The 12,323-nt window shown below is 39.0% G+C and overlaps 1 protein-coding gene across 5 annotated transcripts in view; it reads left to right on the top strand.

Annotated features, from left to right (window-relative positions):
- TRPA1 (transient receptor potential cation channel subfamily A member 1) overlaps positions 1-12,323 on the top strand; it is a 202,968-nt gene that overhangs the window by 27,713 nt on the left and 162,932 nt on the right. For 3 of the 5 annotated variants that reach the window (XM_077492866.1, XM_077492869.1, XM_077492865.1), the window contains exons 3-4: positions 3,172-3,341; positions 9,373-9,535. In XM_077492866.1, coding sequence (XP_077348992.1) covers positions 3,216-3,341; positions 9,373-9,535 — 289 coding nt within the window. In that variant the 5' untranslated portion in view covers positions 3,172-3,215. Of the gene's footprint in view, positions 1-2,942; positions 3,342-9,372; positions 9,536-12,323 lie in introns of those variants that run through there. The other 2 variants (XM_077492868.1, XM_077492867.1) reach the window with 2 other exon arrangements.

Genomic DNA, 12,323 nt, shown 5'->3' with positions numbered 1-12,323 from the left:
AATGGATAGAAAACTGGCTAAAAGACAGAATTCAGAGAGTAGTGGTTAATGATTTTTACTCTGAATGGTCTAAGGTTATCAGTGGTGTACCCCAAGGTTCAGTGTTGGGACCCTTACTTTTTTAATAACTTTAGAAATGATATTGGGTCTGGAATTAAACGTGCAATTTCAGTCTTTGCAGATGACACCAAACTATGCAGTGGAATAACGCCCTTACAGGATGTCTCCAATTTACAATCCAACCTCAATGCTCTGTCTAATTGGGCGACTATGTGGCAGATGAGGTTTAATGTTGAAAAATGTAAAGTTATGCACATAGGTGCTAAGAATATGCATGGATCATACATACTAGGGAAGGATCTGGGGGTGTTGGTAGATCATAAGCTAAATAATAACAAGCAATGCCAAGCTACGTTTCCAAAGCAAACAAAGTCTTTTCTTGTATTAATAGAGGTATGGACTCCAGAGAAAGAGATATAATTTTGCCCCTGTACAAATCATTAGTAAGACCTCATCTGGAATATGCAGTTCAGTTTTGGTCTCACCGAGAGCCCCAGGCCCCGTAATAATGATCGGGACTCAGATCTCTCAGATGGCTGTGGTAGCTTTTGATTGGCTACCACAGTGATTAGTCACTGTGAAGCCCACCCCTGTATTTTTTTTCTTTCTGTGAATTGAGAGGAGAGATACAATGTATCTTTCTCTTTTCTTGCAGAAAGAAAAAAAAGTTTGTATTTAAAAAAAATAATAATAATAAAGAATTAAAGAACAAATACCTAGACCAAGGTTTGATCTAGGTCAGTTCCAGGGTTAGTGCTTGGGTCAAGGTCATGGTCAAAGGTCAAGGTCATGGTCAAAGGTCAGGATCCATATACTTTGGCCAAAATAAATTTCTTTAACCACTTCAGCCCGGAAAAATTGGCTGCTCAATGACCAGACCATTTTTGTGATACGGAACTGCGCCGCTTTAACTGACAATTGCGTGGTCATGCGATGGTGTACCCAAGAAAAATTGATGTCCTTTTTTCCCACAAATAGAGCTTTCTTTCGGTTGTATTTGAACATCTCTGCAGTTTTTAAACACAATATTTTGTACTTTTTGCTATAGTAAATGTAAAAGTAAAATGCACTGATTACTGCGTAAATGTCACTGGTAGGGAGGGGGTTTACACTAGGGGGCGATCAAGGGGTAATATTCTGGCTAGTAGAATGGTTGAACCCCTAGCGCTCAAGCGGAGCTCTATGGAACAATGCAAAGAGCTGCTGTTCTGTCTTCTCTCCCCTCTGTTCCTACAAGTTGCCCTGGGAGATGGCAGAAGGCTGGAGTGCATAGCAACCTCCCCCTTATTGGCTAATTTGGGTGGGCTAGTGCACACAGAGGGTATAAGAGTGGCAGTTTTCCTTCTCTAGCAGCTATCTGAGGAGAGCCTGCTGGAGGACGGAGCACCACAGCTGCTCTCACCCACCCTCCTATCTTCCTCCTCCTATCTTCCTATCCTCCTAAACATCAATATATTTGTGATAGCATTTGTTAGTGGGGTTCGTTGTCCAGTTCAGTTCTGGATGGACTATGTGATACAATTAGTAAATATAAAGCCCCATACACACTATCAGATTGTCTGCTGATTTTTTCCTTCAGGTTTACCAAAACCATGTAGTACAAGGGCCTGCCTGATTGCATACACATTGAAACCCCTAAGGTTTGGGCTCATATTATAAGGTTTTGGTAAATCTGATGGAAAAAATCAGCAGACAATCTGATAGTGTGTATGGGGCTTTAGGAGTTATGATCGTTATGTAACTTTAACTACTTCCTGACCAGCCACCGTCATTATACTGCGGCAAGGTGGCTCGTTCCCGCAAATCACCATAGCTGTACATTTGCGTGTGCTTCCATTGGCCAGCGATGGAGCAAATTAGCGGGTCCGGCGGACTCGATGTCCACCGGCCACGTGCGATCGTTCCCCACAGTGACAGAATGGGGATCTGCCTGTGTAAGGAGAGATCACACAGATCCTGTCTTTTTGCTATGCAGGAAGATGGATCTGTCTGTTTCCCCAGGTGACCCAGTCCCCCATACAGTTAGAACACATAGTGAGGGAACACATTTAACCCCTTGATCGCCCCTGATGTTAACCCCTTCCCTGCCAGTGTCATTAGTACAATAACATGAATTATTATAATTTATTTTGGGTTACCCCTTAATAAATTCTGTGGCCATTATACTCCATGAAATAAAAGTTGCGTCTCTTCATTTCAGGTTTTATCTTTAGTCCTTTGTACTGTCCTATGGATTTACACATAAATGTGTACATTAATGCTTGTAAGTGCATAAAGTTAGAAGCATTTTTGCAACCAAGTTCTGGCAGAAAAATCCAGCATATTTGAAGCATAAATACCTATGCCCATGCACATAAAGCCTTAGCATATTGTCTATATCTTGCGTTCTGGTCCACTATAAATTGAAAGCAGCAAAACTAATAGTTTACTACTGATATAGATATAGCTATTCAGCAATGGCAGCGCAAATTTAAATAAAAGTGAATGTTTGTCTCTGTTCTGCTTCACAACTCTGTGCTCTTGCGTCACTTAGGCAGGCCATACACTATACAATTTTCTTATTGAATTTCCTTTAGATTTACCTTCAGCTATGTAGTGCAAGGGCCTGCCTGATTTCATACAAATTGAAAGGGCTTAGGTTTGACCTCATATTATATGGTTTTGATAAAGCTAAAGGAAAGTTGAACAAGAAAATTGTATAATGTATGTATTATGTCAGCATGGAGACATTGTAAGAACAGCACTGAACACCTCATGGCAGCACACAGCTTGTCTGTACTTGCTTCACAAGCAGCTTTGCTGACTGGCTGCTTCTCGGTTCTCCTTCATTCTCTACTTCTTGCCATCAAGGGGAGAAAAGTGCAGTGGGTGTTTCTCCAATGTCACCACCCATTACATTATCATACGTTATGTACAATAGCTGTTATTACAAACAGAAAACACATGGCTGAGATTGCAGCATTCAGTGATTTCCTGCTGGCTGCCTCTTCAGGTCTCAGACATTGGAGGTCAAGTCCTGGAATACGAAGGAATGTATAAATAAATTGGTGTTTGTCCCAGGGAGAGTGTTGGACGCGTGTCACAGTTCTGAGTCTCTCTGTCACCTTGCAGGAAGAAGAAAAGAGCTTTGTCCAGTTTGGACTCCACTGTACAACATGAAGAAGTCAATCAGACGAATGTTCTCTACTGTTGAAGAGAAGGACAACACCCCATATGAGGGGGTCATCCTACGCACTGACAGCTGCTCCTCAATTCAAGCAGATCCTCAGCACATATTTAAGGTATGTAGGACACGCGTATGTGTTTATATTGCTCTGGGGTGGATCAATGAGTTGCAGAGTTGTAGTGGATTAAGAAAATAATCTGGCAATATTTGCACACGTGTGCGTAAAAGATTTTGGGATAATTGTGCAGCTGCAAAATGCTTGAATAAAAAAGCTGAAATATAGATTGTAGCTTTAAACAGCAGAAGTATTGAGCTGTCCATACAGCATACCTCCCAACTGTCCCTGATTTCGAGGAACTGTCCCTAATTTGGAACAAAGTCCCTCTTTCCTCCTCATTTGTCCCTCATTTTGGTCTGAACTTTAGTGGTGTATATAAAATTCACTTTTTATCTTTCAAAAAGTGTTTCCCAGTGCTAAACCTTTCATCCAAATTATAAATGGCTGCATTTGTAAATTTCAAAAGCCAATATAAAAGAACAGCAATGGTAGAAAAAAAGCACTTGTGAGTTTAACTAATCTTTTATTTTTTATATATACTTCTTCTTGAAGGGGGTGTGTCCTATTCCTACATACTTTTGCTATTAGTTGTCCCTCGTTCCCATCTCAAAAAGTTGGGAGGTATGCATACGACAACTAATGTTCACCACTATACAACCAACTAGCATCTTACCAGTAAAAATGACCTGACAGTTCAACGGTTAGAATTGTTTTACAGTATTGAGATAAAGAGTATGTGATAGAATTCCTTAAAGTATAACTAAATAAACTACATTTTTAGTTTTCAATAGTGCTATCTGTACCTCCATTAGGGGGGTCACCCATTCTATTTCTTCTGTTTCTTCTCACCAAGAGTGAAAGTGAAAAAAAACCCCAAATTTTGGGTTGTCACCAGAACAGGAATGGAGGATAGGTCTTCCAATGGGGATTCTAGTTCTGTTGACCCTGGTGACAACCAAGGACTGTGTCACTTTGGAGGGATTTCCTTTTATTTCCAATTTTGGCTTTGGGTCAGTAAGTGAAGGGATATTTCCAAAGCGGGTGCAGATGACAAACAACCGAAAAGAGTTTTAACCCTCCCTTACTCTACATAAAATGCAAAAAGATATTTGCCTATAATGCTACTCCTTTTTAGTAATTTTTGCAATTAAAAATCCTGAAATTGATTAAATATTTTTTGAAAGTTTAAATGAATGTGGTAACAATAAATAAATCTGCTGGCAGAATAGGGACATTCAAGTACTTACACTATTACCAAATGATAAATTATTTAAAACCAGCTCTTATTGGCCTCTATAGCTGCAGGCAGGGTGGAGAAATTCATACCGAAAGAAAGTTGTCCATGTAGCTCTCTCCACAGCTCAGCTCTCCATGCTCCCCTTTTCTCTGAGCACCTGCTCTGTGTTTACACTGTAGATTACAAAGATGGAAGTCTGCTGGGAAGAGGGAGAAGGATGAGATGCTGGAAGGACTTGGAGGACAGTACTTCTGCTGCAAATTATGGGGATGATTGCTCCACAGTGCCTGCAGCTGCAATTGGTGATGGTCATATAGCCTGCATTTAAAAACTCTTTGTAAAACTTAACTGGATGATGCCAGCATCACTACCTTTTTATAAATTTGCCTAGCAAATTTACTATAGCTTTAAATACAATGATTTACGCTAGCACCAAAGGTCGTCTGAACCCTTAAAGTGGTTGTAAAGTCAGAATGTTTTACATTATAAGCATTAAGAAAAAAACAGCCTTCTGTGTGCAGCAGCCCCCCTCAGCCCCCTAATACTTACCTGAACCCATCTCGATCCAGCAAAGTTGCAGGAGTGTCTCGGCAACACTAATTGGCTGAGACAGCAGCGTGGCATCATTGGCTCCCGCTGCTGTCAATCAAAGTCAGTGAGCCCATGAGGAGAGAGAGGGGGCGGGACTCAACCCCAGCTCTGTGTATGAATGGACACACAGAGCAGGCTTGGGTGCCTCCATAGCAAGCTGCTTGCTGTGGGGGCACTCAGCAGGAGGGAGGGGCCAGGAGTGAGGGCAAGGGACCCTAGAAGAGGAGCATCTGGGCTGCTCTGTGCAAAACCACTGCATAGAGAAGGTAAAAATAACATGTTTGTTATTTTTAGAGAAAAAAACAGGGACTTTAGAATCACTTTAAGGTCTATTACTGTAATTCAGCCAGGCTGCAAATGCAGTACAAATCTGTGCTTTTTTTTACACTTTTTTTACAACTATGCACTGCAGCGAGGGTTAAAATAGACTGTACTGTAGTATTCTGGAATGTCAGATTGTTACTCTTTAATACTAAGCAGTGGCCAGCTCCTTGGTGGTCTGCCCCCCCCCCCCCCCCCACACTTCTTCTCAAACAGTGCCCAAATCAACAGAACTTTTGGTCTCTGAGGAGTGCTGCTGATTGGTACACTGTTTGGGAGCAGCTCTCTGGAGTACTGCAGTACAGCGTATTTTAACCCATGCAACAACACGTAGTTGTAAAAAACATTAAAAGAAGTACAACTATATTACTGTATTTACAGCTTCAATGTTGGGCTTTAAACTGGGCAGACATCTGACAATATATTAGAATTATGAAAATTTCTATTCCAGTTTCCAGAAATCACTAAGCAATCAAAGATGTAAAAGGGTATTATTACAGTTAGTGCATTTGGATACACATTCTGACCTCTGGTATCACACTACAGAAGTGCTTATTTGATATCACGTCTGCATTTGGCATCGTTTTGCTGCTTCCAGTTTCCAGAGACTTTTGAATGCGTTCCAGTATGAATCACAACAAACACGTTTTGTTCTTGCTGTTACTTTGCAGCCTAACTTTAGGAAATTAGATGTTGTTTTGCAGCTGAACACTTAACAAGATCTCTGAATAAAACTGAGACCTCTGAGAAATTCCTTGATATTGGGAGTTCCCTCTGTGTTTTGCTGCCTATTTCCATGTGGTAGCTAAGGTAGACTTATTATAAAAAAAAGTGTAGAGCATTGGAGATGCTAAAAGTGTACCAAATTAATTTTAGTTTACTGAGGTCCAATCAGTGAAACTTTTGATTGGTCGCCACTGGTGAATACATTTTAAATACCCCAGAAAAGACCACTATTCTGTTCTGCATTACACATCTTATATATGATAGAATTTAGTTTATTGGAAAAGATTAGCAGAATATCTGTGCTAATAGTTTGCTATGGCTAAAGATCGGCATAGATGTGAGATGACCAAAATTGGCCAGATGGTGTAAAACTCTCAAGTCCTCTGGCCTCAGGCCTCAGCTGACACCCCTGGACTACAAATCTCAAGGAAAAATAGATTGTGCATTATTTTATTTGAGTGTTGTTGGCTGCCCCAACAAAACTGGGCACTGGAGGTATATGGCATCACTCCCTTTCCTCTATTCCATTCACACAAATATGTACGCTTGGGCAATGTGAAACATATTTATGTAATGGACACCCCACAGATATAACTAATAGAGACAGACTACCTGCAACTCAGTGCTAAGGAATATTGGTTAAGCATTGAGTTAGAAATTCTTCTCATTCACTAACTAGGTTTAGGTGATATCATAACATAGTTCATGGCCTTGCAGCTCTCCACAGGTTTGGGAAATCTTAAAACTGTACTAAAATCACTAAGAGAGAAAGTGGACCAGCATTTCAGGCATATAATGCATACTATGGACAGGACCTTGTTGCATCTCCATTGTCGAATTGATCAATGGATGGTTACATGCCTGCTATTTAATATGTTTGTGAGGTACAGGACCAGTGCACTTTCTCGCTTTGCAAATTTTTACCCCCAAATACAACGGTGGGTGGTCAGATTATGGTTGCACATCTGAACAAATTCCTCAATCTATGACCAGCTTGAGATAACACCTATTTTTAAAAAAAGAACAAGCACTTTTACCCCCATTGCCTTATATATAAATATGTGTTTAGTATTTATATTTTTGAACATTGGTATGCAATCCCTAATATTCTATGTTCAGCAATTCTTTACATCTGTTAATTGTCCCTCGTGGAGCTCCACTTATCAAACCCAGTTGCAATGCTCAGTCAGTGGAGCCATATTGAATAATTCATCTTTGAAAGTTAGCTTGTTCTTTCCCTATGATCAAACTGGACCCACCAAGAATGCAGTAAAGGGAAAGTATCAGCAACATGACTGACCTGCATAATAATGTTATGGCAGTGTGAACACATGGTAAAAGCGATAGCGTCCAGTGAAGAATGTACATGCTAAGATGTAACTGTATTGCCCTTCTGATACTTCTTAAGAGGTTCTCACAGGTTCTTGCAAGATTTTTAAGCAAAGGTTTGATGCTTGACTTTGATGGGACTTTCCCAAGATGCAGAAGTTAGGCTGGGCAGATGTCAATAGCACTGGGTTGGTAATCTGGATGGCAGAACCCCCCCCCCCCCCCCCCCCCATGAAAATGAACATTATAAAACAATTTTAAAGACTGTTTGCTGCAGTTAAGCATATGGTACTATAATTTGTCCTAAACCTGAATTTTTACAGACACAGTGGGTTCTTTATAAGAGGTCAGTTGGATGTGACTTTCTCCATCAAAGAGAGTAGCAGACTTTAGCACAAACGCTGTTTGCTGTGAAAACTCTATGTAAAGGAGAAAGCAATGAGGAGGAAGGAGACCACTAGACATGTGCAATTTGTTTTGGTCTGAATATAAATTAGGACACATTTTTGGTTATTCAGTGATTTAGGTGTATGCGAATCTCCAAATGAAATAGTAACATATTTAGCTGAAATTCATTTAATTTAATTACGTATATTCGTTTTCTAACGAATTTCAAATTTTCTGAACGTTTCGAATTTCGGATCAGTCAAAAAATGATAGACCGATTCCAATTCTGTGTGAAGAATAGCTGTTTGTTGAGGAGCAGGCCAGGAAGCCTCATCAGCTGTCAGCGGGCTTCCCCACTGACAGCTGAAATGTAAACAAAAGAATGCCAGCAAAGAAAAATTCAGAAAAGAAACAGCGTGGGTTCCCACAAGCCATACTAGGCCTTTCAGGTCTGATATGTAAATCTATAAAATCTATAACAGACCCGTATCTGGGCATGCAGATCTGCAGGCCAGGAAAGAGAGGAGGGGAGAGTGAGCAGCCCCTCCCCTCCTGAATCGTACCAGGCCACATGCCCTCAACCTGCCATAGGTATGGGGTGCTCACCTAATCAGGCCATGAATATCCAATCTCAGTTTTTTAATGCTGTCTAATACTTTCTCATGAAGAAATTTTCTAGCAATTTAAAGAATTTTTAATCAAGTTTGAATTGCAAAAACAAAACTGTTTAATCCTTCTTGCTATAAAAAGCTGGTTGAAAGTACTTGAAATTGCTTTAAAATTTCAGTGTACATGACCAGCAGCACACTGCTCAGCATCCATACTGAATGCCACGTTTTTTTTAATGTAAACTCTTCTGCAGCCTATTGATCATGCCAATGTAGAGTTATAATCGTTTTTCTCAGGAGTTCCCTGAGACCTAACATTTTTTTAAGGGTTCCACCATTGTAAAAAGATTGAGAAAGGCTGCACTATACATTGAAAAAGCTGTGTCACCCTTACCGTTTGAAATTTGCAACTAGCTAGTCAAAATCTGTCATTAAATACATTGTTTATTTGCTTTTCAAATGAGTATTGTCATTACCTTGACTTTAAAATATAGATATAACAATTACATGCAAACTCAACCATCAGCTTTGAAAATATCTGGTGATACACAGATGGCACAGGATTGGCTGGACATCTCCTTAAACTCTGTTCATGGATCACTTCCTGGGTGTAGTATTGCAATTAGCTCTGTTATGCACACAATAATCCTATTCTTGGGTATTTGACACCCAGGGAGGGTAATCATTTTAAAAACCATTTTACACAACAAAATTAATTTCAACAATACACTTAAAATAAATAATAACATAAAAAAACTTAGATAGGCAATGTTGTGGTGCCCCCTAACATAAGCACGCTTTTATTAGAAATTGATAAATGTTACTGTATATTGTATCATACTAAATACTAATGGGCAGTGGATTAACTGGCATTGTTATTTCAATACAGCTTGTTAAGGAGGGTCATGTGTGTCGTGTGCGGAGTTTTATACTGAAGAATCCATCATGCCTGATGGCCAGAGACGATATGGAGGCCACTCCACTACATTATGCTGCAAAACATGGACACTTGGAAATTGTGTTCATGATAGTCAATGAGGGTACCGATGAAGGTAAAATATCACTCTGGGTGGTAAAAGTGAGAAAATAATGTGTGTAATAGCCATAACATAATACAAAATTGCTAGCTTCTGTTGTCAGTTGATAGATGTATACTTGAAAAAAATAAAATTACCAGCCCTAAAATCTTTGTACGATAACACAGGCTTGTCAAAATTAGAGGAATTAATTGCAGAATCAAATTATGGAAAACATCTTCCCTTGGTTATTAATTGACATGTGATACAGTTCTTATGTATTTCACACTTACAAGTGCTTTTTTAAAGATCTCATAACCCTCTATGCAATTGTGTAATGAAGTTGAACAAAGGTAGACATGTTTGAAATCCAACATAGGTGACAACCATGGCTCGTTTTCATATAAACAGTGGAGGAGTGAGCATAGCCAACCTAGGGCATGAGGTGTTTAATTTGCAGGATCACCAAGGAAAATAAGTTTTAAAGTAAGAGTTTTATTAAATACACTGTATTGCAATACGAAAATTTGAATGGAATGTGAGATACTTTCCAGAAAACATGGAAATCTGCTATTTAAATAGACTCAACATGGATACAGACTGCTTGCATTGTTTGTATATTTGTCTTTGATGTATTCATTATTTCTACCCCATGCTGCAATCCCAATGGCTTTTAGTAACCTGTAACTTTCTGTTTTGGATTTTTTGAATATAATGCCAGCCAAACTTTCTGATTTTGAAAAGAAAATTTGTTCAAAAATTCAACCATGTATGGCCTGCTTTAGTCATACATTCCCAAGCTGAAAACAGAAGGGCATACTGTAATATATTCTAATATGCACATTCAAAGTATAAACAACCCAGAGCCACCCCCCTTCTAAATGTGCAGGCCCTGATCATTCAGAAAGTGACTTTTTTAGAGCACAAAAGAACTGGTAAGTAGATGCAGTCTTATGTAGAATATCTCTAATAGTTATGCTAAAAATGTGAAAATATAGCACTAATTTGTAGACATGTGCAGAGTGAAATATTTTGTTTCGGAATTTTGTTTTCGTCCGAAAAATACATTTATTTAGTTACTCCCAAAATTAGTTTTTATTTATTTTGTTTTTCGTTCAAAAATTGCATTCATCTGAAAAGCCACATGAATTAAGGTCAAATTTGTCTTTGAAGGCTTATGGTGTCTGTCGAATGTATAAAGAAGATTTGACAGAGCTGCTAAACTCTATATAGCCTATAGGCGGAGCATTTGACTCCGGAAATGTACGATTGCAGCGTCGTACAGTTTCGATGCTCCATCGAATATTATTATAAACGTGTGTGTTTTTCGTTGCTTTGTCGAATCTCCGTCGTTCATGTTGAATGAATGGTCTAAGTCTCACTGTGTCAGGTGTCAGATAGTGAGTTACTGATAATAACTAATATGGCGGCAACCGGCATTGGAGGATGTTCCTGAGCCATCTACAAGTGTTTCTATATATATATTATATACTCGTTCAAACAGAAACTGGTGGACTGGTGATAGCGATCACTGATCAGACAGGTAACAAGATTCTATAATAATAAATCCCCCCCCCCCACAACACAGGCAGCCTCTGAGGCTATCACACCAACACTAGCAGCAGCACTAGTATCACTATAAGGTTCTCACACTAACACAATAGAAGCAGATTATTAGGAAAAAGCTAAGTTGAACTGTAGCTTGCTTCACTATTGTTCTGCTGCTGTGCTTATGCTTAATAATAATTCGGGTTCTCTGACAAGTGACAATTTAAACGGACCAGCTAAGATTGACTGTCTTCTGAAATGATTTAGTGTGTGTGTGTCTCTCTCTGCTAGCAATCGTAAGTGAAAGTAAGTTGGCTGTAGGTGTGTACTTAGTTCTAGCTATTTTACTGCTCCTCCTCCTTGGTTACAATCAGCCAATAACATTCATCATCATCATTATTTTTATTTTACTTCCCCCACCCAATTGCAGAATCTTTTTTCTATGTCAAATCTTTTCTCTCTATGTCGAACATTTTCTCTCTGTCAAATCTTTTCTCTATATAATCTTGGACTAATAGAGGTAAGGTTAGTCACATTCGACCACAGGTTCAATAGACACAGATTGTTATTGTCAGAGTCACGTCGAATCTCCTATTCTATATCGAACTGTTGTAACAACGAAAATGAAAATAAAGCATTCATTTATGTCGGATCATTCGTTTTTTGGATTCTGCGCTTTTGTTATCGTTTGTCAAAACGAAAACGAAAATACCTGAAATTCGGACGAAAATGCATTCGGACGAAAACTAATGCACATGTCTACTAATTTGCATTATGAGTTGGCTGGGTTTTACATGTCCCATGGGTTTGCCCCTTAGTTTTACTCTTTAATGCACGACTGATTCTTACATGCATTAGATATGTGGACTCGTTCCTCCTCCTTATGAAAACCAAGAAATCAACAAATAGAAGTTGGAGTTACATGTTTAAGTTCATGGTCAAGGCTAATCTGCCTCTTCATCCATATTGAGTTTAATTTCATAGATATCAAGCAATTATCAATGCAGACAATCTTTTTTTTGAGTGTTCTTTTTTTGAGTGTTCTGTGATCTGTCAATTCAATTTCCTGCATTATATGTTAAATGATAGAGTGATGAGACAGTTTCTTGTAACACTGAGATAGCGGTGCTATATGATCTTAGCATGAGACCTATCATAAAAGGGTTAATAAGTGTAAGGACTTGGATGTTAGGTTGGTACAGTGGTGAGAGGAGGGTGGTTAAATGTAAATTGCTTCCATTAGTAGTTAGGCCAAGCGTTAGGGGTATGATTGATT

This window comes from Lithobates pipiens, unplaced genomic scaffold (assembly GCF_037356315.1).
Source record: "Lithobates pipiens isolate NorthernLeopardFrog02 unplaced genomic scaffold, aLitPip1_a1.2 Scaffold_19, whole genome shotgun sequence".
NCBI classification, from domain to species: Eukaryota; Metazoa; Chordata; class Amphibia; order Anura; family Ranidae; genus Lithobates; species Lithobates pipiens.
The sequence above is the reverse complement of the archived record's forward strand: the minus strand, read 5'-3'. Positions and strand labels throughout refer to the sequence as shown.